The 27,976-nt window shown below is 39.3% G+C and overlaps 3 protein-coding genes across 3 annotated transcripts; 2 read left to right on the top strand and 1 right to left on the bottom strand.

The window, feature by feature from the left end:
• Positions 1-1,991: 1,991 nt before the first annotated feature.
• hormad1 (HORMA domain containing 1) lies at positions 1,992-9,323 on the bottom strand. The gene is made up of 15 exons (XM_042489802.1): positions 9,265-9,323; positions 8,342-8,486; positions 8,160-8,223; positions 8,004-8,040; positions 7,803-7,823; positions 7,555-7,581; positions 7,369-7,436; positions 6,693-6,847; positions 6,221-6,378; positions 5,961-6,029; positions 4,973-5,033; positions 3,729-3,781; positions 3,166-3,249; positions 2,500-2,550; positions 1,992-2,112 (listed from the first exon to the last, which is right to left on the bottom strand). The coding sequence occupies exons 1-15, from the start codon at positions 9,295-9,297 to the stop codon at positions 2,017-2,019; spliced, it is 1,122 nt and encodes a 373-aa protein (XP_042345736.1). The 5' UTR covers positions 9,298-9,323; the 3' UTR covers positions 1,992-2,016.
• A 741-nt stretch (positions 9,324-10,064) lies between these two features.
• On the top strand, positions 10,065-21,404 carry ensab (endosulfine alpha b). Its single transcript, XM_042489803.1, has 3 exons — positions 10,065-10,251; positions 14,318-14,440; positions 17,726-21,404. Exons 1-3 carry the CDS (start codon positions 10,195-10,197, stop codon positions 17,888-17,890), a joined length of 345 nt encoding a protein of 114 aa, XP_042345737.1. The 5' UTR covers positions 10,065-10,194; the 3' UTR covers positions 17,891-21,404.
• Positions 21,405-24,706: 3,302 nt separating this feature from the next.
• Positions 24,707-27,587, top strand: mcl1b (MCL1 apoptosis regulator, BCL2 family member b). Its single transcript, XM_042490083.1, has 3 exons — positions 24,707-25,368; positions 26,311-26,561; positions 26,701-27,587. Exons 1-3 carry the CDS (start codon positions 24,870-24,872, stop codon positions 26,815-26,817), a joined length of 867 nt encoding a protein of 288 aa, XP_042346017.1. The 5' UTR covers positions 24,707-24,869; the 3' UTR covers positions 26,818-27,587.
• Positions 27,588-27,976: the final 389 nt, after the last annotated feature.

A 27,976-nucleotide genomic window follows, 5' to 3' on the forward strand; every position in this document is an offset into this window, starting at 1 on the left:
AATTCAAGGTTCAGGTTTTTCATGACCGCGGGGACCCTAGCAAGACTTTATAATTTCCCTTTTCTTTGAATTACTTGAATGCCTCACTTGACTTGCATCTCAGGCTCCTCTCATTAAAGACAGGTGTGATAAATTAGTCAAGCAGTGAAGACACCAAAAGGACATGTCTTAAACCGCTGTGTGTTTGGTTAAACCTTAACTTTATTGTTTGATACATTTATTTATTCCTGCATTGATTTAAACTTTGTTTTTGTCAAGCCCTGTTCATTTTGGCGGTGTTTTTTTAAATTTCGTTTTGATGTGAAAATCAGACAAATCAGCTTAGCCTCTCCACACATCCTGCAAATTAATCGACACCCAAGGAACGTCGGATCAACAGTGAATACAACCGAATACAGCGAGTTTATCATATCTCCAATGGTGTCTGTGGGCAGATAATTCAAGCAGACTTAGAAGATGCACTATTTACAACAACATGGTTATATGTAAAAACTCATTATGATCATCCATCTCTAAAGGTCCAGTGTGTAGAATTTGGGATATTTTTTAACACGAAACATCTTTATTTATTGTTTTTAGTGGTTTAAACCACCTGGTCACCTGTATATTAACAATGAAGGAATTCTCACTCTAAGTTTCAGGACATTTAATGCCAAGTTTCTGATTGCCTTTTAACCCAATGTTTCTGGAAGAAATCAAACCATATTTCTCAAATTTCAAGGGTTTAAATAATTGTTAAAGGCATCTGAACGCAGCACCAGTAAAGTGACGTCGATCCAGGCTTCAGAGGGTTAAGATGTACAAGTTCTCCTGCAGCAGAGCAGTCTGTGTGCAGTTAAGCTGTTCTCTCTTCTGCACACGGTACATTTATACAAGGTTCCTGCTCACTGCCAACTTACAGCTAATAAAATGACTCACATAAAATCCTGGCACACATCATATCATCCTCATGGCGTGACTGGAGTCTCTGCACACGGCTCTCTTTATACCTACACCCCTGGTTACACGTGTACAGTCACACAGTGACTTTGGGGGAAAACCTTTATTATACCTTTATTTTTTCACATATGCTACTCTATGCAAAGCGCCTTTGAGGACTCTTAAAAGTGTCAAAGTAGCCACTCGCATGCGGTGCATTTTGTGGACGCTTATGGATGGAAGATTACTGCAGTAACTTCATTGCACACAACAAAATCCCATGCCTTTTCTTTTACTTTCAATAATTTTTACTAATCCCATGACTTTTCCAGGTTTTTCCATGGTGGTGGAAACCCATAAAACCAAATCCTGCAAACATTTATAATTGAAAAATATATTAGTTAAAACTCGGGTTGCATATTGTAAGCCCTTCCCTTAATCAACAATCAATCATTATTTGAAGGGAACATAAAAACTTTGCTAATTTCAAAATGCATTTCATCTTCAGTTAAAGCTCACAGTTACATTTTGCATATACTTTGACAGCATTGTACAACCTATCGATTAATCGATTAAATTTCACATGTTCGATTAAATTCTTAACGATTGATTAATCGACCATCAATTAATAATCATCCCTAAAATACATCAAGCATTTATCAGCTCAAATAAGTTAAAAAGAGGATAATTCTTTTGTTTTAAATAACTTGATTTCTGACAAATACTAACTTCTGTTGCCCCTAAAAGCAGTTTGATAAAACATGAGTGAAGCTGATTTGACTTTACAACCTCGAGTCATAAACTGTGACATCAGACGACTTCAGATGAATTATTTTCTATTTTATTCAAGTATGAAATCTTTCTTTGTAAACAACAAATAATAAACAAAGTCAAATGAAATACTGTGTTAATGTTTGTTCATCAGTATTCTAACTTCAAATATGTAACCTGCTCACATTTTAAATTTGCATTCAAACAAACTGTTATGACACAAACCCAAACTGGATGCTAAAAACAACTTCAGAAAACAGCTCTGTAACTTAATCAAAACTGAAATTTAAAAATCGGCCGTGCTGCTGTCAGAGGTGAGCTTTGAGGTCAGTAGTGTTCTTTGGGCTCGCTGAATTTGCGTTTCTGCTTGGGCTCGGAGGTGGACAGCGTTTCCTGACTGTTGAGGATTTCATAGCGAGAGACCTGCAGAGGAAACACACCCAGCTGGTGAGAAGTCTACTGACAGACAACATCCCACTCTGAGAGAGCGAAGCCATCAGCGCTGACTCATCTGTGAAACAAACAGCGCTCCTACGCAGTTTCCATTTCAATATCCAGCCTGCTGTACATCCTCTGCTGAAATGCTCTCAGCTGTTTTATCAGCCAAAATCTAAAATGATTATTTTGAGAACAAATACAAATGCTGCATGTTTAGGGAACCAACCTGATGCACAAACTACAGCTGTTAAATTATAACTATTATTGATAATAATAAGTAGACTGAGAAACACTTTATTATTAATCTACAATTAATAAATCAAATAAGGATCAAATCAGAGTTTATAAACGCAGTAAATATGAGTTTCTCACCATTTTGTCCTTCATAGCTGTTGGCTTGTTGTTCACGGTCACGTTTGTCTCCTGTACACACACACACACACACACACACAGTTAGAAAAAAAAAGTGCTAAAAATTAAATTGTCATATTAACATTAATATTTCTTCCTTTAATTTAAAATATTAATTTAACAATTCTGTAGCATATCACCCTCTTACAGTAATTTTCTTGTTACTTTACACTTATTTCTTACTGTCTGTACTGACATTTTTTTGCCAAGTTGCTTACTGACTGATTGTCGATTCAGGTAACAAATGGTTAAAATAACATAATATGTTGAACTGTAAAAACACTAGCTAATAAAAATGCTCAAAGGAGCATGATGGGTATTATGTAGCTAATCTGTGCTCTCTGACTTAGAGATCAATTCCACTGATCGACTGATTAAGAAAACCGCAGAGATCAAATCACAGAGAAGGACTAGAATTACCTTCGCCAACCAGTCAAGTTACGCTTTTCATCCCGGTCTGTTCAGACTTATAATTTATATAACACATGTGAAGACTTTAAAATAATTAAATTAAAAAATGTATGTTTTTTGCTTAGTGGAAGTTATTACAAAGATTCTAGTGAATAATTTCCGGTGAGCAACTTCACTTCAAACTGTTTCTTGAAGAGCTCTGATTGGCTGACTTACCGTAATGGAGCTGATGACCCGCCCGCTCCTGGTCCTCTTCAGTCCCACTTCAGTGTCGGAGGTCTTCTTAACCAGAGTGTCCATCTGAGAGGGGACAGATGGTCCGTAACACCACCGACTATTAAGTACACTCGACGTGGCCCTTTGCTTGGTGTTTACACGGAAACCCTTCACATTAAGAGCCTTCCTTTAAAATAACGGGCGAGGCCTGGTGTCGCTTTGTCTCCACATCAATCGTTTAAGTCGCTATAAAAAGATTCTCCTCACATTCGCAATCTGCTTCCGACAGCTGTCACAAACAAACCCTTGAATGCAATTTATTGTTTCACACTTCCTTCAAAATGCTCTTTTGGTAGAGAAGCAATCAATCTCCAGTAAACGCCGACAGACAAAAACTGGTGCTCCGCTTTCTCCTTTTATACTTTACACTTTTTCTCCTGCTGTTTTCTCCTCCTGATTAGAAGCTTTTTTTGGGTTTTTTAAGTATAAATGTTGCCTTCTGCAGCAGAAGCTTGAAATAATTTTTTGCTCTAAGTGTGTTGAGGTCAGTGTTTTTAACGTACCTCTGTAGCTTCCTCATAGCTCTCGATCTTCTCATGACAGCTCATCTGGATCTCTGAAGTTCAAGAAAAATATCACAAGTCGTCTGCATTATTCTTTTATGTTATTTTGTCGGTTAAGTAAATCTTCAGCTGAATTTCATTTTAACAGCATTCAACCCTCAGTGAGGCCTCCAGCTTACATGATGATTTTTAGAATTACAATATCATCAAAACATTAATATGCATTGTGTATAAACATTTGTATAAAATTAAATCCGGTTTTGACAAGTTTTTAGCGAAAAAAATGTCTACCGTGCGGTTACAATGCCTGTTAAGGGGTTAAATGACGTAAAATACTGCCTCATCTCAAACAAACAGCTGCTCTGAACATCACAAGTTATTTCTTTGTGTGAATGTCAATGTCAGACAAAGAAAAAGGATCACGCACCTACAAACAATCAAGAACAACCTGCCAACAGCTTCTGACCCAGATTCATTTTACAAGCCCTCTGAATTATTCTGTTATGTTACTGAATGAGGATTTAAAGTTCTTAGTGTGCAACAAGTGTTTGAAATGTTCCTTATTTTTATAATGACATTAGTTAAAGTTACCAGCAGACAAAAAAATGTTCTCTCAGTCTCCAGCAGGAGGACAGTGTCTGTCCTTGTTTGACCCTTTTCCACTGTTTGTTCAAAATAAATGAAAAAACGTGGATCCGGGTATTTTTTTCTCTGCTGTAGCAAACTCGCACTGAACCGTGACTCCTCAAACGGGGTATGAACCGAACCGTGACTTTTGTGTACCGTTACACCCCTAATTTGTTTGTTTAGTGATGTTTACATATTGCTGGTATAGTGAGAACCTGGACCAGAAAACGCTGCAGGGTCGACACGCTAACTGATAAAACACCTAAGAGTCAAACTCAGTTATCAGATAAAACAAAGACTTGTTTGGTTTCTGTAATAACGCTTTTCAGCATTCTTTATCACATTCTTATTATCAAGCAGACGTTTAACTGCATTGTACCTAAATTATTCAAAATGTAAGATGCCTTAAAATGGCAGATATACTTCAGTTTCAGCAGCTTGATGCTGACCACATGGAAACCACTTTTCAAACTCAGTGTTGAGCCCCGCCTGCAGTATGAAACCCCTTTTGTTCTTTATTTTCTTTTAATCTCCTATAAACACATGCACTTATTTCCTGCATTTTGGAGACATTGTAACAACATACACAGGTGCAGTGAGATGGAGGGAGGATTTACCCGTGTTGTCCAAGTCCATGTCCTCACTGTCAGGCTTCCTCACGTCTTCAATCACATGAGCCTAAAGATTAAAACATGTTTTGATCACACAGTGCTAACCACAACAAACACGCACACTGACTCACACACACTGACACACACAGCTGCTATGTGGCCTCCCTTGCATTTCCCGATGAATGCGTCAGTAAACAAGCTGTTTAAATCTTTTCACACTCTCACATTATTTCACCTCATACTTAAAGAAATAACATTCATGATAAAAATTAAATAACAGACGATTTATACAATTAGAACAGTTTTATGGTTGTTCTTGAGGGTTCTAGAGTTATAGCCAAAACTATGTTGTAGTCACTGTGACCTTGACCTTTGACCACCAGATTCTAATCAGTTCATTCTTGAGTCCAAGTGGACGTTTGTGCCAAATTTATGGAAATTCCCTCAAGGCCATCCACGAAAATTAGACAGATGCAAGGTCACACTGACCTTGACCTTTGAAACTGGCTCAGTCTATTCCAATGTTTGTGCCAAATTTTAAGGAATCCCCTAAAGATGTTCTGGAGATATTTCGCTTACACGTATGAAACTGATAAGGTCACAGTGACGTTGACCTTTGACCATCAAAATCTAACCAGCTCATCGTTGTGTCTACTCAAACATTTGTGCCAAATTTAAGGATTTCATGAGGTATCGTGTTAACAAGAATGAGACTGATGAGGTCACGCTGAACTTGACCTTTGACCACCAAAATCTAATCTCAGTTCATCGTTGAGTCCAAGTAAATGTTTGAGAGAAATTAAAGACATTAAAGACATTTCTTTGAGGCGTTGCTGATCGCATTCACAAGAATGTGCTGGACGGACCGACAAACTGAAAACACAGTGCCTCTGACCTCGGCTATAGCTGGTGCGGAGGTATAAAAATCATGCAGACTGATCTCGTCTTTAACCTCTCTGTGTCATTATTAATGGTCTGTTGTTTGTGTGCTGACCTGTGACAGGGCGCTATCCTCCTCCACGTTCACAACCCACTTCCGCGTCACATGAACGGTCTCCTCCACCTGCACACATTAAGCAACAATCATAGCTGTCAATTACAAATCAGCTCCCACACATGCTGACTGCAGTGAACTTTGTGAGGAGATAAAGGCCAAAACGCTGTCCAATAAAGACGAGATTTTGCAATGCCTGATCGCAACACTACTGCAGAGATTCAACAGTTTATTTCTGTGTCATGCTTCCTTTCAGTCACCTGCTCCAGTCTGTGGCTCTCTGTGCCCATGTCCAACTTCAGGCTGTGGAAGGGAGTGAGCACCTCACCCATGGTGAGTTTGACCGGCTCCCTCTCAAACTCTAGAGTGTTGCCGTCAGCCTCCCTGAAGCCTGGCGGCTGATAGTTATCAGGAGTGACTGGAAAACAGAGAGCAGGGGGTTTCCATAAACCTTCAAATTGCGCAAATTGAAATTGCAAATATAATATGATATAATATAATAATATAGCTAGTAATGGAAAAACATCCATTTTAGAAAACTCATATTTACTGCACACGTTTTTACGCTCGCATGTATTTCAGGTGATTCAAAAAAGCTGTATTTTGCAAAACGGCACTGGAAACACAAATGTGATTGCTGGAAACCTTAACATGTGCAAAGCTTTAAAATCTTTTGCTCAATTCATGCCACTCTCAAAGAAGCACTGATAACGGTGAGCTTGTGCGTGTTACCGTTTTCGTAGTAAGACAGCTTCATGTTGAGGCACACGGTGTCTGGCAGAGGACCCAGATTCTGCATCAGAGTGTAGAGCTTCCTCACTAACAGGACACTGGCCTTCTTAGTGTTTCCAAATGACATTTGCGACACGTTGTTGTTGCTGTCGCTGCTGAGGAAGAAAAGAGGCAGGATGAGAAAAGAACCTGCTCTTTCAGTCACTTTAACAGGTAACCATAATGGAAACTGGTAGGATATATAAAGAAGGGCTCAAGATAAGAGACTTGAACTACTCTTTAAGTGATAATGCGGCAAGAGGACTAAACAGAAAATACATGAGAAAATTTGTGGATATAAAATAAAATGCAAAGAACATGAAGACCTGATTTACAATCAGCACCATGTACTGAATTGTCAAAATACTTCACTTTAATCTTTTTAAAAGTAATTTGTCATTGATGGTAGATGTGATATCTTTGGGCAGAAAATTGCAGTGATTTGTATATGTATATGATGGTAGATTTACAAAAATATATTCTTGGTACTGGCAGCATTATGAGACACAAAGCCAGGTATGCATGCATATCAAACAATAAGCTATTATGTCATACATGTTCAGCCAATTTAGAGATGATTCATAGATTTATTCACTGTCTTATGAACTTTGCATCACTGTCAAGTAGAAAATCCCACCTTTCAAAGTCCATCTGGGCCCCTTTTGATGTGTACTGGATCTTAAACTGGTAATACTCAGTCACTTTCTGAAGGACAAGACAAAGCAGGTGTTGTATAATGACATACACAATAATCACATAAACAGCTTGTCATCTGTGCAGTGGTTTAACATTGTTAATGGCAAGAAGACAAACTGCATATTACCTGAGGGTTCTCTGGATCAGTGTAGATCTTTAAAAGGGCACAATGAAATAAAAAAAGAAAAGCATCAACAGCACAAATCTTCCAGGCCTTACAGAAAAGACTTAATGCTGCACAGCATCTGTTATAAAGGTGTGTAAAGTTACGGCTCCTAGTATAAACTCAGGCTCCTCACCCTGACGGTGTTTGTTACTTTTAAAAAAAATCAGCAAGACCACACATAAGAAGTCGAAGATAAATAAAATACTCACAGACAAAATGATGGTCCGCAACTGGCGGGGAAAAATAAAACATAAAACTTTGATTATGTCAGCTATATTGAGACACAGGGAAAATGTGAAGAATGACTTACTCTGCTGGTTAATGTGCATTTATGCTGTCTCATTTGTAATTACACAATTAGATGTACGTAAAACATTTTATAATTTGTGGAATGATTAAAAACTACTTACAAACTTCTTCTGGATTGCCTCAAAGCATCCGTGCATCCTGAAAGAATTTGAAAAACTTGCATTCAGTTATCTCTGACACATATCCTCAAATGTTTTGGACAACAGACATATAGTTTTCGTAGTGACCCTTATCGATGACTGTGTTTTGTTATTTACCATTGAACAATCTGAGTGGCCCCGGGACAGCTGCGCTCCTCTCTAAGTATCATAACTTTCTGGTCTGTGGGAAGAAAAACAGATCTTCTTTGTAAATATTTTTTTTAAATTAAAAAGATCTTGATAGCCAGAGCAATGTGCAGACAAATAAAGACAACAACATTTCCATAAGTATTTTACACCTTCAACATATTTGCTCCCGAATGCTTTCTCTGGAAAAAGGCCCCGCAGGTATGTGATGCCAGACACTGCGATGGCCAGAAGCTTCTTTATAACAACCAGGGACTGCTGCTCTGTGAGAACCTGATTAGGCAACAGCTGAGTGTCCTGCATGCGTGAAACAAATTAATCACAGACTGAGTCCTGCTTACTCATCACAGTGTACACAAACACTACAAATCAGCCAACAGCTGCATCGAAATGTGTGAGCCTACGACATATTTCACAACATAAAAACAGAGTGGAGGTTTCCAGCACTACTTGAAAAGACAAATTTCACATTTTGACGACCTGTGATGTTATATTATCTCTCTGGCATTTCAGATAAATAATATCAGAACATCTTTGTGATTAACAGAAGGACCGCATGACGAAACACCCAATCATATTAATACTATACATACATTTACATATATATTTTTTTAATTATTTTTACACATTTCACTGTTATTATCTCTGTCATTATTATTATTACAATAATTTGAATTAACACTTGCCACAGTAGCCAGAGGTTATATTATTGGTGTTTATTTCCATATGATGAAACGGTCAATCATATACATTTTTTGCACATATATATGTATGTTATTATTATTGTTGTTGTTGTTGTTGTTATTTGCAAACACTTTCTCCCAGATTATATTAGTGGTGTTTGTTTGTTTGTCGAATTGATTCATGTGTCATGTACAATTTGCACGTCTCTTAATAACAAAAAAAATAATAATGAAGTCCTTTAACTTAAAAAAAAGAAGTTAGATAACGTGACACAGCATTGGGAGACTTAAAATGTAACATTTTGTGCTGTCCTTGTAGCATACCAGCTAGCCAACTAGCATCACAAAACAGTGGATTCATGTTAGCTTCATCAGTCTACAGAAAACACTACCTGTGAAGTTTTAACTTGTTGTACACAAGCCATCGCGGTGGTGAAATAACACAGAATAAAAGCTGCAACAAAGAACAGAGAGAAAATATATATAAGGACCAAAGTCCAAGATTATTTTAGCTACCTCGTTTTGCATCTTTATTTAACTGTAAACTACAACTACCAAGTTAACCGGTTAGCTAGCTAATAATGCTGTTATTGCACGGCAGCTACCTGCTAAAACACTTTCTGCTACATCAAGACCAAGAGTATAAACTCGTACTTACATGGTAACAATATAACAGCAGTTTTACCTAAAGAATCAATTCAGCACAATCAATTATTTTTATGATCGGGATCAAGCTAGCTAACTTAAATGTTAAATTAACGTCACGGCGAAGGGTTTGGTTGACGAACAACAAATAGCCAATCAGAGCAGGGAACTTTTTCCAATTGTCATGTAAAAAAAATATTAAATAAATATGATAATAAAATTACTATTGGCGTTCGATTCAACTTTTTAGGTATTGCTACATAATTTCAACACAAAACATTTCAAATTAAAAACTGAATCGATAATATATATTTTGTGTTGTTGAAGCTGTGTGTTGATGCAGTGCGGGCCCTACACCGCCCCCAGACTCGATTCTGTAAAATTATTGGCCGAAGCGCTGTCAATAATATAGAACGGCAGTTTTAACGGCATACCATTGGCTCTACGCGATGCACTACCGCTCGTCTATTGGTTACTGTATATGTCAATCACAAGTAAGATCCGCCCTCTCCCTCATTGGTGATGTCACATCTCGTTACGCCATTTTTGTTGGGGAGCAGTCGTGTCCAGAAAAGGAGGATTAGATTCAGCACAGGTACACCAAACGGTACCTCGTTTATTCATATATCAGGGCTGTCTATCAAAGGGGACACTCGCTTGTCCATCACACGCACACAATGTCGTCAGAAAACCTGGACTCGGACACTCAGGTGGACTACGAGGACGAAAAACAGGTGGGTTTGTGAGTGCTGTCTTCATGTTGTTAGCTAACACCGAGCATGCTAGGCTAACAGCAGCTAGCTCCAGTGAAGTGTGTGCTGCAGCGGGGCAGGGGGACAGGGGAGGGGAGGGGGGGACTCCTGGAGGACCTGTGGAGCTCTGATCAGCTGCTCGGTGTGGGGACAAGGGATTTGTCCCATCACACGGAGCACCTTGGCTGTGTGTCACTTTGTTTTGTCCCCTGCCGTGTGTCATTGGCTGACGGGTCCACAGCAGCTCGGGCCTCATTGGTCTGTCCTGGAGGGTCTCAAAATGTGACTCTGTGTCCAAAATAAAGACACAACATGGTGTTTTCACTATGGACACTTTGTGCTGTGTATTAAAAATACCGATTTGGACTTTCACATGGCTCCATATTCTCGATTATCTTCTCCTGACAGTGACAACAACTGCAGTGTGACAGAGCTTCCGCATCTCCTCACAGAACCACAACAACACAGGTGTGCGAGAAGATAAACGAGCTTTTACTGATTGAAATTAACACCATACAGCAGCTCAAGAATCAGAAACATCAAAAAAGTAAATAAAAGTGATTGAGTACTAAAAGAAAAATATTACAAAAATATGTCAAGATTGAATAAAAACTATCGTTTGAAATCTAAATAACTTTGTATTACTGATATATAGCACCTTTAAAATCAGTGTTTACAAAGTGCATTGATAAACAAAGCAGAAATGGGATAGGTGGCGATACAACAACAAAAAGCCAAACAGCGCTGTTGAACACATATGAGAAGAAACTAGGGCAAACAAAGGGTAAAATTGAAAGCAGGGGACAAATAATGCAAGACGCAGGACAAATAATGTCAATTTAATTAATATAGGAAAATAACAACGTAAGAAACAATAAAAGCAATCAGACAAGAAATATCAGGATATAAAATAAATAAGTACACTGTATACAAGGTTTCCACAATCATGAAAAACCTACAAAAGTAATGGATTTTCATAAGCACATTTTCCAGGCCAGGGAATGTCATGGGATTTGTGAAAACTATTGAAATTTCTGGAAAAGTAATGAAATTATGTTGTATTTAAGGATTTTTCCGGCATTTTTTTTTTTTATTTGGATGTTGTCTGTGTAACATTACAGCAAATTTAATAACTGTTACAAAACAAAACAAGTTGTTTACCATCACATACTTTTCCTTATTTTCTTCCCACGTTCTGACTTTTCCTTCATGCGTGCCAGCTAGCTTAATTTTTGGTATCAAGGAAAAAAATATATATTTGGGGTCCTTGAAAAGACATGACAAATTTCTGAAATTTTTCCATGAAAATGTGCGGAAAGCCTGTATATACACCTTTCACTACAGATACTGTATGTCAATGTTAATAGTTGCACAGGAGTAACTGAAGTACACACATGGTGTGTAGTATATTTACTGTAAAGATATAAAATTATGGTATATCAATATTATTGCACAGTGAAATACAGTTAAACGGGAAAATATTGCACTGGAAATTGCTTTTACAAAATGATGCATTTTGAATAATTTTGAATAAACAGTGTAAAACATTTAAAGAGAGCTATATAGACATCTCCTGGTTAGAATTTAAAAAAAAAAAAAACTAAAAAAAAAGACATTTTATTTTAACAAATCAGTTTTTCAATGCTGCTTGTCAGAAAGGGTCATCTAACTACATTGGCAGACATGAAAATCTAGATGTCTACATGTCCAAATCCAGAGCCAGTGTTTGGTTTGTTCTTTCTGGGCTCCTGTAGAAACATGGCGGTGCAACATCTAAATAGCAGAGAGCCCGCACCTTATTTAGATATATATTTCTCATTCTAATGTCACAAAATTGTGATGATTCTTATTTTCAGCTGATAATACACCAAAGAAAACACAGTTATATTCCTTTTCTAACAATATAGCCCCCTAAATCCCACACACTGGATCTTAATATTCGTAAGTTTTGTTTTGTTTTCTGTTAAGTTTTAACAGTAATGTGTGATACAGCTCAAATGAGGTGCTGGAACAAGCAGTATGTGTTGTCAGGTAGGGTGTAAATGTCAAGTCAAACTTTGATGGTGCCTGAAGGGGTTTGTACAGTTTTGCATGTAGCCTAACTGTTTAAAACTCTCCTAAAGGGGATGCAAAAACTGTCTTGTTGGACTCTGCAGTTTCCCTGCATAGGGGCCGAATATAGTAGCTCATAAATTTCTCGTCATGGACCCAAGTGATTCAGCACACTCGGTACCACACGTCCCCCCTCCTCCTGAGGGAATGTGTTCATCGGCTTCTGTGTCCTGAGTCACATTTTATCCCTGCCCCAGCAAGCTTTACAGGCCGAGTGCTCTATCTTGTCTGCATCGTGTAAGTAGGTCTGTGCTGCTTGCTCAAGGTATATGTGCAGGGAGTGCAGAAATGGCCTTTGGAGTTTGTCCCCTGTAGTCCTACGTGCACTTTACACCTTCTTTTTCCTGAGATAGTTCCAGCATGCAATGAAACTCATGTGTACACAAACAAGGTGTGCCCCAGTGGCCCAATTTATTGGCCTCGATACCTGTCAGAGACTGGAATGGCGGGGATCTGACCAGTTTGGCGAGTGTTAGTCAATGGCACCAGAACAAATATTTGCATTGTCTGCTTTAATTTCCACCTCAGGCTTTTGTAACTGCACCCCGGTGTTGTAAGAGCTGGAAAGCATTGTCAAACTATTGTTTCTTGAACTCAAGTCCCATTTTCCATCCTAAAAATAACACATTACCAATTAATTCACATTAACAGAAAACAGTGAGTCACGATGTTTACTGTGAACATAACTTGTGGCAGCCAAAGCGTGATCCCTACAGGAAGCACAAGACGAGGTTTGTTATGTCCACATTAACTGAAATCAATCACATGCAAGAACTTGTGAACTAAAAACACTTTCTTATCCTGTTTAAAAGGAAGTTTTAAAATTTAATCATTACCACAGATTATGCTTTAACCCTTTGAAACCTGAGCAAATTGGTTTGATTTCTTCCAAAAACATGGGAAGAAGGCAATGAGCAAAGAAAGAGGAAATGACCCCAAAATTATCAAAACGTAAGTAAAAACTGCAGAAAAATTAGTTCAAAAATACAAATAAAAAAAAGAAAGTTAAAAAATAAAAATAAGGAAAAACCTGGAAAAAGTGCTTAAAGGTTATAAATGTGTAACATGGTTTTAAAAATATAATTGTGAATATAATTTCTCCCTAGCTTTTATCATTTTTCCCATTTCCCACATTAAAGGAATATTCTAAATCTACTAATATGTTGCAAATGTGGAGCATTTGTTACCAAGTTGTTCATTGCCTTTTTCTTTCCATGTTTTTGAAAAAAATATCACCAGTTTGCTTAGAGTTCAAAGGTTTAAATACTTGTGAAAGGCAAGTTATGTCGCCCCAGCTTTCAAAGTGTTAAGTTCTCTAATGTGAAATACTTTGTCGCTTTACAGCAAGAGTAAAGCAATTTGTGGAAAAGGACTTGTGTCGATTTGTGACGGTCAGAGTTCATTCATCATCGACGGGTTTTAGCTTTTACAGATGCATACATTACACTTCTCTGCACACACTCTTGGTAAACATGATTCCCAAAAGACAACATCAGTTGTTATCAAAGTAAGCTTCCAAAAATCATTAAGACCATATCTTTTAGCTCTCTGTTTGTACCAAACATCTTACGTTACTTCCTTTTAGGCATGATGGAAATATGAGATGCTGTAAGTGAAGAACATTCATGTTGTGACTCATACGATCATGAAGGATCTTCAGTGCCCACAAGTCATTGCCAGAGATTTTAGCCCACTTCACAGCAGAGGTTTTAGTCCTTCTGAAGAGTGAAGTGCTCTGTTTTCTTCAGGCATTTATGTGTTTTTGTAGCAGCAGTTGCAGCATTTTTGGAATTGTACAGCGGCTGTAAATGAGTGGCTGTCACATAAACAGCTGTTCGAGCTGAAGTTAAATTTTTCTGAAGATGTATCAGCTTTTCAAGGGCCGTGTTTTCTGCGGAGGAGGGGTGTTTATGTGCGTTTGTTTTTGTCTCCACAGGACTCCCAGGAAAAGAATGCGAACCCGGTGAAGGCAGAGGAGGCCAAGCTGAAGTCCAAATACCCCGGCCTGGGCCAGAAGCCCGGCGGCTCAGATTTCCTGATGAAGAGACTACACAGAGGGGTAGGGGACCATGGTGTGACAGTGAGACAGCGTTGTGCCTCACTGAAAGTTCGTTGATCCACTCAGCTGGCATATTTCTGTCAGCAGACAACTGAATCCCTGCCTGCTCGTTGACCTCATGCTTTATTTATTTGGAACTGAATATTAACCTAAATTGAAAAAGGAGCTCAGCTATCTGGTCCAGAATTTTTTTTCAGTACTGTCATCAGAATCCGGTTTTATTGCCAAGTATATTTACATATACAAGGAATTTGACTTGGTACAAAACAGTTTACATAAAAAAAATTACAGTGAACAAGGTTCCTTTGTATCCTTAAAAAGTCTTAAAAGGCACTGAATTCATTCATCTAAAATTAAGGCAGTAATTAGTATTAAAATGTCCAGAATAAATCTTTCAAAATTCTTAAAAGATGTGGGAAGTAAGATTTTATGAATCTTTATTTCTCTGACATTGCATTTTAATGCCTCTCGCACGTAATGCAGATCAGGTAGGCAACCAACAGTGCTCGTATTTGGTTTAGAGTAGGACTGGACAATAAATCACTAATGATATCAATCGCGATATAACTTTTCCTCGATTGAAATATGAGATGTAGTTGATAGAATGTCGATAGAATGTCGATAGAACGCATCCCAGCCATGTTTTGATAGACAATACGAACAGCCAATGACAATAAGAATAGTGCCACGGTGAAACAAATGCAGTGAACAACTCTGACTGTAGAACAGCTGAGTGTTTGACAGCCACAGCATTTCATTACTACGGATCAAACAGCTGATGGTCCGACAGCAGCGTAGTGAGACAGACAAACAGAGCGCAGCTTCTCCTCAAAGCACCAAAGTGTCTGAAACAGACACATTTGGAAAGTTTGGTGGAAAGTGACTTCTTTAGATGGTGTATTGTTTATTAAAAAAAAAAATTTGAACTCGACAGAATGGGAGTCAATACAGTGAATCCCACATGCAACCCAAAATTCCCAAGAAAACTCTTCTGTTGTACACTTGTCTTTGCCACGACTCCAATACCTGCACCAGAGTCAACATTCGCGGCTACACCCACACAAAGAGCAGAGGTAGTCTTGGTGTCTGAACACAGACAATACACAGATTATATGAGTCAAATGAGGGAGTAGTGAGACCTATCCTGCACACAGGTCACTTAGGTTTTACCCAACTTAGAATTATGCTAGTCAAATCTGATACAGCAGTTCAACACAAATATCTAGTGACTTTCTTTTTAAAGTGTGAGCGCGGCATTCATGTCATATAGTAAACAAGCTAACGGCTTTAACAACAGATGACAACATTTTTGCCGACACTAGATATCAAACAAAGGTCAGAGACTGTATTGTGTTAACTTACCGTGAGCTGAAAATTCACCACTTCTTCATCTTACAGTGCAGTCTCTCTCTCCCCCTCACGCCTCTGCCGGGGAGTCTGCAACTGTTTGTATCAAAGAGTAGCAGGAGAGTCAGGAGCACTCACTACGCAGCAAAATTTTGGGATTGTCTGCAGAAGCACACTGCGCAGCACACTGACAAGCAAAAAACATAAAAACGAACTGACTGACGTAAAGCAATCTAAGTCCACTGAGTGGTCTCCATCTGATGATTTGAATCTACGACTTTTAAGGGGCATCCCTTCAGTTCACAGACTTCAAGTCATTTTTTAATTCAGTTTTGGTTATTTTGAATTAGTCTGAAATGTCATTCTAATTTACAATGAAAATGTCTTTAAAATTCGTAAACCTTTCTTGACTTATGTCCCGCACTGTTGAAAAAGCAAGACGTCTTGCATCCAGTTTTTGGGAAATTATTGTATATTTTTCTTAATCTTGTATAGACCCTCATGGAGACACCATATCGAGATGTCTGCAGGACAAAATGTTTCTGTCCTCTGAAACTTGACTGATAAATTTCCTGTGTCCCTCAAAACCAACGAGACCAAAAGCTTCTATCTCCAGCTGCCAATTTGTCATCCATCCAACAATCACATAGGACTAAATCCACTGAAGCAGAGAGGAAAATAATTTCTCTATCGACTGACCCCCAGTAGACCTGAATGTAGTGCAGCCACTTTGGTGGCATGTGAAACACATCAGCCTGTTGTGGATTATTTTTATTAGTAATTTGAAGAGAGGGGCGGCACACACAGAAGCATCGCTCTCTTTCCTCTAACTTTTCCTCGCCTGGAAAAGTGTTGCTCTCTCCACCTACACGTCCTGTATATGTTATAGAGAACTTCCACCTCTGGAGATTGTTGAAAGTCATTCTGGGAAATCACTGACAAGGAGTAGGAGTAGCTGAGGCAAGCTGAGGGGAAAGCCAAAAAGTAAATTGCAGTACTTAATCATAAGATAGCTCCCAGATTGAACATCATCAGAGACTGATGACAAAATGTTAGAGAATCTTTTTTTGTGTTTTTGGCAACTGAATCTGTACAATGCAGCAGTCAACTCTACCTTCACACGGTTCCTCCTGTCTGTGCTGCTGTGAAAATGTTCATTCATTATCATTCATAATCTGATTCCAGTCTTACAGATTGGGACAAAATCCAAATTCCTACTCTACAAAAATGCGTCCTAGGGTGTGAGACACATGCAACAAGCCAAACTTACTGTTGAGTATCATTTCTCAGAAAGAAAAGTGGATTTTGTCCTCTGTCTCTCAGAAGGAAGGATGTATTTTGTCCTCCATCTCTAAAAGACGAGAGACCTAGTTCTCTGTCTCTATGAAAGAATAGTGGTTTATGTCCTCTGTCTCTCAGAAAGAAGAGGATTTTGTCCTCCATCTTTTAGAAAGAAGGGTGCATTGTGTCCTCCATTTCTTGGTGAGAAGAGTGGATTGTGTCCTCTATCTCTAAGAAACAAGATGTCCTCATCTTTAAAAAGGGGAGGATTTTATCCTCCATCTCTCAGAAAGACGGATGGATTTTGTCCTCTGTCTCTCAGAAAGAAGGATAAATTGTGTCCTCCATTTCTCAGGATGAAAAGTGAACTTTGTCCTTCATCTCTCAGAGAGGATAATGGATTTTGTCCTCCATCTCTTAGAAAGAACAGTGGATTTTGTCCTCTGTCTTTGTCCTCTAAAGCTTGGCAGATAAATGCTATGTTTGTGACCAAAATTTGTTGAAAGAAGTGCATAAAAAGTACTTGATTTTTAAAATTAAAATAGGAGCAAAAACAAGTGTTGCCCCGAAAAATATTTGTTCAGTGAATTTATTTGTTTTATGTTTTCTTTTCTGTTTTCTTCTTCACTGGAATCTCTCATTTATTTTCTCCCACAGACAAAGTACTTCGACTCGGGCGACTACAACATGGCCAAGGCCAACATGAAGAAGCCTCCTGTCGCGGGGCCCGACAAGAACCTGGTGACTGGCGACCACATTCCCACGCCGCAGGACCTGCCCCGGAGGAAGCCCTCCTTGGTGACCAGCAAGCTAGCCGGCTAGCCTCCATCACCCCAGAAGCACCCTCACCCCCCCTGGGGCTCCCGGCAAACTTCCCTCACCCGTGTCCCCGATATGTCCACCCCCTCCCCTGTCCTCCCTTTTCATCCCCAGGCACCACTGGCTTTAACATGTCGGGCAGAGCTGTATCAGTTCAAACTCCATTTGCTTGTCTGTGGGTGGGCGGGATGGAGGTTCAGGCGCCCTGTGAGGTTGCAGCCCTCTCTGCCTTCCCACTATGCGCAGCTCTGCCCCCCCCCCTCCCCCCAGCGCACTCTGCTCTGCCGCCTCCCTTATGTCTTGGTTTTTCGGTGTTCCAAGATGCATCACAGTAGGTGTGTCAGCGGGCGGGGGTTGGATGGGGTGAGTTAATGCACTTTGTAGACTGTATAGTATGCTTTGTTCTTTTTTTGCATCCTAAATGACACCAAATTGATGTGTGTGAGGGAGTTAGGAACCATGGTCGCAGCGTGATCTTTTTGTTCCCTATCCGTGCCGGTGGCTGGCGTCAGCGGGTGGGGGGAGGCTGGGTCGGAAGATGGATGTGAATAATTGCTTGCGTACCAAATCTGTGAGGGGCAGCTGCTTCTTTAGCGCTCACCGACACCTCGTCGGGAACTAAACGGAGGCTTTCTTTCATCTCAGCCACTTTTCGTCGAACAAACCCCCCCCCCCGAGGTCATCCGCTGCAGCTCAGCCCTCCTTCTCATGTTTCATGTTGCTTTAATTCCTGACTCCCTTTGCTCCTCTCCTCTCTAAATATGCTGCATGATTGTAACAAAAAACTGAAATTTAACATGTTTTTTTTTTTTTTTTTAACGGGAGAGGGGCTTCTTAGTGAAAGGTCAAATCAAAACAAACCCACAAAGCTCTGAAAACGCCGCAGTCCCTTCCTTCCTTCCTTTCCTTTTTGCTGTCCCGACAATCCATGTGCACACGCTCCTGTTAGCGGCTCAGGGCGAGAGCCAGCTCAGTATATCCTTGCATTATTTCGAATGGCTGGGAACTTGCCAATCTGAGTACAGTCTTAGTTTGGTTGCCGTTGAGTTGCATCAAGACGTGTGTTTACTACGAGCCTAAAAGATTTGTGGGGGTACTGAAGCACCCTACATAGAGTATATGCTTTTGTAAATAATACATAAACAAGCACGTAATTCGTGATAAGCTTGGCGCTTTGAAGAGCAGACAAGCTCACATGCCTGAGAGGAATGGTAGTGCTAAACCGACTCACTTGGGATTACATCCTGGGATTTCTGGCTTGGAAACTCTATGCTTTACCCACTGAGCCAAATGTCACGCTGCAGCTCTCAGCCTTTAGAGAGCGTCGGCAGCCTCGTCTCTCCAGTGTGACTGTTAGCATCTTGTCGTCTGGCTCACATTGCGATGTGACGAGGCAGACCGCAGCCCGAGCTGCTGCGGGTCACATTGTGTTTGGATACCAATGGAAAAATTATGTGACCACCATCCAGACGTTTTCCCGTCATCTTTGAATTTCACAAATACAAGCACCCCTAAAAGTTAACCTTTCACACCCAAACATACGTAGTTTGACTAGACTGCAGTATCTGATCACAAATGTCCCGCTGAAAAGACAAAAATAAACAGATTCATAGAATCACAGCTGTGTCCTGCAGCGGCACATGTGCTGTGAAAATAGATTTCAGACATTTGGGAGAGACATAAACAATTATTCGTATTCAAGCTGCTTGTTGAAGCTGAACAAGGATGCTATTTGCTCATTTTTTGTTTACTTTTCCTCATATTTCAGAATATATATTGCAGTCAGACATAGTGGTTCCATCCACATCTTGGCCTCTTTAGCAAAACACTAACTTAAGTGCAGAATACTTTGCTTCCTGTAAACATTGGCTGCAGAATAGATCTGCTTCTGTGGCCAGCGCTCTGCAGAATAAAGAGTTTTCCTCCTGAACTGACACACTATAGACTGACCTTTGACCTCAGGGGCGTCCGAGAGTAAACAGCAGGCAACCTGGTAACAACAGGTGTCAGCTCCGCTCCCAAGATCGTCATCGCGGGCTTAAAGTGGGACACTGCATGCCTTCAGGATGTACTCACTCCAACTCTTGGCAAAGCAGAGAGAGATTTTCTAACACAGGCTGAGGGGGCAAAGTGTGAGCGCGCGCTCTGCGCTCTCATCTGCTAACGTGGTTCAACCTCTGAGAGAGGTGAATCGACAAACGTGCAGACTTATAATGCGTGCCGCTCGCACATTCAAGAATCTGAACTGGATGCCGGGCGGCGCTCACCGAGAATCGGCCTCCGTGTATGACACTGCTTCAGGGAACCTTCACAAAACGCACACTCCACCACGTAGGCTAGGTGACAGGGTGCATGCACCATCACATCCTCAACCTCACTTCTTCTCATTAAGACTTTAAAAAGTGTCAAATCGGCAGTGGGCGAGAGAGAACCGACCTGTACGCGTGTGCTCGTTGTGGTGTTGTATGAATGCACTGCTTTTCTCTGTTCCAGCCATCATTGTAAATAGACTTCGACAGGAAGGGATTTTTTGTGTTGTTTCCCACCTGCTTTTCACTCTTTCATAGCCTGAGCTATTTTCTGATTCAGTGGTTCCTCTCTCCTTTCAGTCGAACACTACTTCTGCTCTGTCTTAGTGAACTGCAGAGGCTATGTGAATCTGTATCATATGAAAATAATGTGTAAATGCTGCTGATTCAGTCAATGACAAATCTAAGAGTTGATACCCTGTAAAGAACACCCGTCCTCTCGATTCTACCAGTCCGACTCTCCTCTCCAAGCGAATCTCTGTCTCAGAGTCATTTAGCTCCTGTGGCAAAATCCATTCAGTTGAGAAACCTCGTTGTAAATTCGACCACTAAATTTTAAATTGTTGAATTTGATCGTACAGAGCCGGAAACACTTTGGTTTGACACAAACAGACCGTTTAGCATCATGTTGTGTTTGAAAGGCGACAGTTTAGTGCTGCAAAAAGTAAAGATCGATAAAAGAAATGGGCGAAAGAGCGGAAAGTGGACAGGAGTTCTTGAATGCTACTTGATGTTTGGCTTTGCACAGAGCGGTTCGATGAGAGGTTAAAAAAAGCAGGGTATGTTTCAGACCCGACACACAGGGTGTCTCTCGTTCAGCTATATAAACACGTGCCAGAATGTATAAAGAAATGACAGGCTGTGTGCTCTGAAGTACTTTTGTGCTGCTTTTACCTGATCTCTTTTCTTGTTGTTTTGCAAGTAAATGTTTCTTTTTGGTTTTTTTGTTTTTTTTTTCTTGTGTTCTCTTACTGCATAGTTAGTATTTTCCATCCTGGCCCGAGATAACTGCAGGGAAATCAGAGGCACCCTTGCTTCCAAGAAAAAAAAATCTAAGGGTTTACATGATAAAGAGGATGACTGGAGATCACAGGAATGATTTTAAGACTTCAGAAAGTACAGGAGTACTTGGAATGTTTCAGTTGTATGGGAGTAGGTATGAGGATTTTTGTCAGTATTTGAAATAAACTTTTACATTAATAAGATTATCTTCTTGTTTTTTTGTTGGAGTCAGGTCCCTGCTCTGCACCAGTGATGAGAGAAGGTCCCAGTTGAAGTGTTAACCCTTTGAAACCTGGATCAATATCAGTTTTCTTTCATTCAGACGCCTTTCACAAGCAGTTTGACCCTTTAAAACCTGAACAAATTGGTTTGATTTCTTCATAAAACAAGGGTGGGGAAAAAAAGGTAACTTGGCAAGAAATGTCCCGCAAATTGCAAGAAATTAGTAAAAGGTGACAAGACAATTACCTAAAAATTAGCTTTAAAAAAGAGGGGAGAATTATAAGAAAATTATCATAAAAACCTAACTATATTTTTAAATCATTCTAATTTTATATTGAAAATTATGTTACAAGAAAAAAAATGCATACATTGTATATGTTTTGTTTTCAGAATTTTTTTTAGGTCATTTTCTTGTTCTTACTCAGTTTTTTTGCTTGTTTTCGGGTACTATTCTTGTAACTTCTATTTATTTATTTATTTTACCATGTCTTGTTAATTTGCTCCAAATGGGGTTTTTTAAAGGAATCCAACCAAATTGCTCAGGTTTCAAAGGGTTAAAGGCTGAATTTTGTGCATGAACACATTAGAGAGGCAAATCAAGGTAAGGCAGCTTTATTTGTATACCACATTTCATACAACAGGGCAATTCGAAGTGCTTAACAGAGCATTAAATATAAAGGATAGAGCTTTACAATAAAAGAGTTAAAAGATAGCAAAAGGTAACATTATTCATTAAATATCTTTTTTAAAAATAAATAAAAATCACCATTGGAGAGAGATGCAAAGATAAAAAGATAATTTAAAATTATATAGAATCCAGTTTAATAATAAACCTTAAATCACTGGTGGGTGCAGTACACAGAGTAAAATTGAGGAGTACAGCCTCCCTCTGACCACCAGGGGGCAGCACACTTACTAGAAATGTGAGCTTCTACTGAGGACAAACAGTTCTGGATATTTCCAGTATTACAGACATAACACGGAAATTTTTAGTTGTGTAGAACAAAACCGCTGGGTAAAATGTCTCACAGTCTGGGAAGACAAGAGCCCAGCTGTTGCTAAATTTTCCAACACACCCCCATGTGTCGTCATAAAGGTTCTGTGTCCAAATGTGCAGGACAGGATGAATTCATATATAATTTACTGCAATAAATAGCAAAAAGACATGAAAGAGGTGTCTGTGCAGTCTACAGGCAGGGTGGCTTTTTCTTTATGAGTCAGGATCAGAGTGAGAGCAAAGTTTGTTATTTGTCAAAATGTAAAGAGATGGCAGGACTTTATTTATGCCACCTTAACTGCTGTAAATTTAAAACTGCACTTTTATAGGAACCGACAGATGGATGGATTTCTACATACAACCCCCAATTGGAACATTAACATATGCTTTAAATAAAAGAAGCTAATTTGAACATTAAATATTTAGTCTTTTGACTCTAGTCAATTGAATATAGCTGTAATAAGTTTTACAGATCACTGCATGCTGTTTTTATTTGCATTTTGCAGAACATCTGAACTTTTTCAGAAATGGGGTTGTATAGTTATAAATAAATTAATAGATAAATGAATAAATAAATGCATGTGTGTGTATATATACTGTATATATGTATGTACATATGTATATATGTGTGTGTGTGTGTGTGTGTATATATATATTTTTATATACTGTATATAGATAATACACCTTAGCATTCTATGTGTAAGTACATATAAGATATATACACATACCATACAATACATAATTTAAGAATACACAATAATACACTTGAAATATACTAAAATATTAAACATGCCCATGGGATAGGCTGCTACTACTACTACTGCCAGTACATACATAAAATAAATGTGTTGAAGTTACAGTTTTCAAAAATGCAGTGAGGTGGTGTGTTAAAATAAAATGTGCAAATTCAATTCCATTCAGCTTTATTGTTATGTCACTATACAAACAAATATCAACATTAAACAATAAAAACACTCTCACTAGCAAGAAAAACAAACACAGTCCCTAAAAACAATATAAAATAAAATGGTTAAAAAGTGCAGAGGACAGGCACAAAGAGAAAGAAGTGCTGAATGATGTGTGCAGACTGAATTCGGTGTCCAGGTGAGTTATGAATTAGAATATGAATTATTATTATTAAAGAGCAGACCAGAGTGCAGCTGACAGAAAACTATCAGGTTGCCAGTTCTCTATTGGTGAGGTGTGGTGTCGTACAGAGTTATTGCTTCATAACACCATATATTACACACACACCCATTTCACTGGAGTTGTACCTTGTATAATTCCATGTGATGATACATGATGACTGAAACATATAAAATACATGCCATGTAATGTGATGTAAATGGAAAAAAATCCACTATAGTTTATTTATTTTTATATTTTAACCCTTTAAAACCTGGAGCAACATCACTTTTCTTGTGCTGCTTTGCCTTTTACAAGTATTTAAACCTGTGAACCATGAGCAAACTGGTGTGATTTCTTTCGACATGGGAAAAAGGACAATAAGCAACTTGATCAGAAATGTTCCTCAAATTACAAGTTAAATATTAGATTTAGAAAAGAAAAGCAAGGGGAAAGAGAAAAATGCCTGTTAAAATGATTTTGATTTTATCTATAAGTATAATTATCATAATAATATATGTTAAGTATTTTTAGAGTAGTTTTCCTTATTTTTTATTTAATTTAATTTATTTATTTTGCTAAATTTCAGGTAAATTTCTTTCTTTTTTTGTTTTACTATTTTCTTTCTTATGTTTGGAGGTAATTTATGCTTAAATGTTTCTTTGGTTTCCTCTTCTTCTTCTCTTCTTCTTCTTCTTCTTATCATTATTATTATTATTATTATTATTATTATTATTATTATTTATTATTATTATTATTATTATTCTATGAACTGTTGTGACTGATGTTATTCTTATGGCCTATGTTACTGTCACCATTGTCCTTGTTTATGTTTTTGTTGATGTTTGTAATTATGATTAATAATAGTGGTATTTCCGGTAAGCCTCGCATATTTCTATTTTTTGATGTCATGGAAAAATACAAAAATAACCCACAAATCGACCACAACCCTGGAGCCTCCTGTTTCATATTCCGGGCTTCAAATATCATCGCGAATCTGAGTGCTGCTGTTTTTTTCTTGTTTTTATTTAAAAAATGATCAAAAACAAACAGTTTGAAATGCTGTTTTGTTTTTGCGGAAGTCGATAGCGTATGCGATGACGCACGGCGCACGCACTGACGCACCCACACGCACACGGCTCTTAAACCACCGCTCCTGCTCGCGGCTTCACTTCCGCCCAGCAGCAGACGAACATGGAGAATAATTGAGCGGTTAGAGACGAAGCTAGCTTATTTTATCACCCAGGCTAGCAGCGACTCTCTATTAACCCTATTTCTTTTTATTTTTTATTTCGGAAACAAGTGATTTTCACGCGTAGGATCCAAAATGAACATAATTCAAATGAAACGGGGCGCGCTGAACGTAACGACGGGAGTCATGAGCTGTTGTATTCTTCCTCAAAATGGAGTCATGGACGGAGCCATCCACTATGGCTCCTCCGGAGATAACTCCCCGCAGATCGCTGTGGGCTCCACCAAAGACTCTCAAAACGGGAATTTGTCCTCAAACGAAACTTCGAAACGGCCCAAGATCCTCGAGGTTAACTCGGCTAACGGCTACGCGACAAAAAACCACCGTATGGACAGCGAGGACATCGACGACTCTCTGCCGTGCACCCCGGAGCTGCAGTCCGACAGCGAGGCCGATGTCTCCGGCTGCCCGGCGGGGGACGAAGTCCTCGAGACCGAGACGAGGCAACTCATTTGCCGGTTTATGAGAGACTTTACGGGACTTTCGAGACCTCGGTGGGGGGATGGCAGAGCGCTAACGACAATGAAAAGAGTTGTGGAGGACGTTTTGGAGAAACACAGATACGCGTACAATGGTAGGTGGAGACAAATTAGATGATTTTATTCAAAGAAAACTGCTTTAATTGTGGTTTAATTGTGCACAGCAGACACGGTGTTTGCTGTTTGCAGCCGTTTCACTGTGTGAAGGCGTAGTCACTGAGGGACTGCTCTGTATTTATCAGAGGAGGGGGAGTGAAGCCCCCCCCCTCAGTGACTTGAGGAAAATGTATGAGCTTAACTCCAAAATTAATTATATCTGAAAAACTGAACCTCTTAATGCTTGAAAGTTATAAGATGAAGATGAAATCCTAGAGTTGAAAAAAAGTTTGTGCAGACAGCTTAATTTCAGCCAAAGTTAAAATGATATGTAGCACAAAGTGATTTTAATTAAATGAACCATTTTAAGCTCTGATACGTTGTTTTTGTTTGTTTTTTTTTATTGAAGCATTTGTCCAAAGAGTGTATTTTCAATATATATTTCTTTTAAAATCTCTTAATTTTTGAGAAAGAAAACAAGAAATGGCCATAGTTTGTTTGTTTTTTAGAAAAAAGTAAAACATTTATAAAGAAAAAATTCTGGCAGATAAGGTAAATTATTAAAAAAAAATTATTTTATAGGGAAAAAAATCTGCAGAATTTTAAAGAAAATATGCAGGATTGCAAGGCATGCTTTCTTTAAATTCAGTTGAAAAATAAATCCAAAATACACTTAAAAGTTGAGCCCTAAAACTAAATTAAAAAACTCCCCAGGGGTCAAATATGAATTTGAATTGCCCTACCCTTTTTGCACCTCCACCCCAGCATAAATACCACACAGTTCCTGAGTTATATTAAATTAACAGTCATCTATCAATAACTCATTTCAAGGGATTTGTTACGGAGGATTCATTGAAGTTGTAAATTAATAGCCACACAGAAGTGTTACCTCTAATGTTCAAACATGAAAGATTTTCAAACCTTCATTAATTTTTTTTCAGGTATGGTCAACAAATTGTCACTTGACAACAGAGGTGATGATGCCAGTTTTGTCGGCGCAGTAGCCAAGAGCCTCTTTGCAGACGGAACAACCAACTGGGGTCGCGTGGCGAGCCTGGTGGCGTTTGGGGCGGTGGTGTGCCAGCACATGAAGGAGAAAGGCCGTGAGAACTGTGTGGAGCTGGTTGGACAGGAAATCTCCACGTACCTGCTGGCCGACCAGAGGGACTGGCTGGTTAAAAACAATGGCTGGGTGAGTTGACTCACGCCTGAATGACAGGATGTAGAGGAAAAAAAGTCCTGGTTGCATAACTCTCATTGTGCAACAGAGCCTACGTGTCTACTGAACATGTATTTTGTCCCTTTAATGACTTTTAACTCTCTGTTTCCAGGATGGTTTTGTGGAGTTCTTTCGAGTAGCAGACCCCGAGTCCACAGTGAGGAACACGCTCATGGCCTTTGCTGGATTTGCTGGTATCGGGGCGACACTGGCCCTGTTGATCAGGTGAATTTTTGGACTCTCTGAGGCCTGTTTTTCACATAGTGGAGGATTCCTCTCATGACAGCACGGTGAAGTTGGACTTTGATGGACTTAACCTGGGTTTCCCTTTTTCCTTTTCTTTGGCTCTTCTTCCATCCACTCCCAACTGCAAATGAATTCGACTTTTTTTCTGGACTTTAACTGACTGCAAGACAACCACAGCCAGGGGATATTTAAATGACTAATACATTTTATTTTTCTAAGATGGTTCAATAAATTTTCTAAAGCGATGATGGGCAGTCAGTGGACCTGATTGTACCTTAATTTTCACCTGATTATGTTTACCTGTTTGTGCATAGTTTTATCATAATTCCCAGGCATCAGAGGCGTTTTTGTTTAGTCCAAAGCAGGAAGGGAAAGCTGAGTTCGTCATGTCATGCAGTCATGAAGCCAATTTCCATAGAGCCCATTGAGATCCCCTGGATGCTTTGAATGGTCACTTGACCCATATGAGGGGAGGAGGGGGGATTTGCATGAGTGTCGCTCCATTTCCTTGTTATGAAAATGTTGATCTGCACTTAGAGAAGCAACCATACACACAGGACTGTTGGCTCAGCGGTAGCCTGGAAAGTTTGATTGTGTTCAGTGAACAAGGACTGAAAGCTGGATAGAAGGGGCTTGTGCTGGCCGATTGCACCGAGACGTTCGAGGAAGGCAGACGACGATTAGATCAGATCCAGCTGTAAGCTAACAAATCTGTATAGTTTAAATGATAATAAAAAAAGAAACAATAATGCACATGCTTTGACGTTTTCATACTGTTTTACTTTAGACAGAGGTCACATCTCCACACACACACACACACACACACACACACACACACACACACTGTTGTGATGAAATGAATCGCCCTTTCTCAAAATTAAGTTTAACGCCTCCACACTTGTTAACCTTTGATGTTTATTCACACCACAACCCGAGACACAGAGATGGCTGTCGTTTCCTAGAAATCTGATGAGGCCCCGACCGCTCGGCTGCATCTGCACTTTAGCGAGCTGCACCGAGACGTGTTGATATCTGCAAAGAGCTGGTGCACAGCAGCTGAATGCACCGGCTAGATTGTGAAACTAGGGTACGAAAAAAGTTCACAACTTCCTCAGAGCTGCACAACAGTCTCTGTGCTGCAT

Source organism: Plectropomus leopardus, chromosome 7 (genome assembly GCF_008729295.1).
Source record: "Plectropomus leopardus isolate mb chromosome 7, YSFRI_Pleo_2.0, whole genome shotgun sequence".
Taxonomy (NCBI): Eukaryota; Metazoa; Chordata; class Actinopteri; order Perciformes; family Serranidae; genus Plectropomus; species Plectropomus leopardus.

Bases quoted from the DNA above. Each gene is read 5' to 3' on its own strand.
- hormad1 (XM_042489802.1), bottom strand. From the start codon at position 9,297: ATGGCTTGTGTACAACAAGTTAAAACTTCACAG. The intron at 6,379-6,692 runs GTAACACGCACA...TCTGTTTTCCAG, and splicing joins GCTGTCTTACTACGAAAACG to TCACTCCTGATAACTATCAG. The intron at 3,250-3,728 runs GTACGTTAAAAA...GTCCCCTCTCAG, and splicing joins GCTATGAGGAAGCTACAGAG to ATGGACACTCTGGTTAAGAA.
- ensab (XM_042489803.1), top strand. From the start codon at position 10,195: ATGTCGTCAGAAAACCTGGACTCGGACACTCAGGTGGACTACGAGGAC. The intron at 10,252-14,317 runs GTGGGTTTGTGA...TTGTCTCCACAG, and splicing joins ACTACGAGGACGAAAAACAG to GACTCCCAGGAAAAGAATGC. The intron at 14,441-17,725 runs GTAGGGGACCAT...TTTCTCCCACAG, and splicing joins TGAAGAGACTACACAGAGGG to ACAAAGTACTTCGACTCGGG.
- mcl1b (XM_042490083.1), top strand. From the start codon at position 24,870: ATGAACATAATTCAAATGAAACGGGGCGCGCTGAACGTAACGACGGGA. The intron at 25,369-26,310 runs GTAGGTGGAGAC...ATTTTTTTTCAG, and splicing joins ACACAGATACGCGTACAATG to GTATGGTCAACAAATTGTCA. The intron at 26,562-26,700 runs GTGAGTTGACTC...CTCTGTTTCCAG, and splicing joins TGGTTAAAAACAATGGCTGG to GATGGTTTTGTGGAGTTCTT.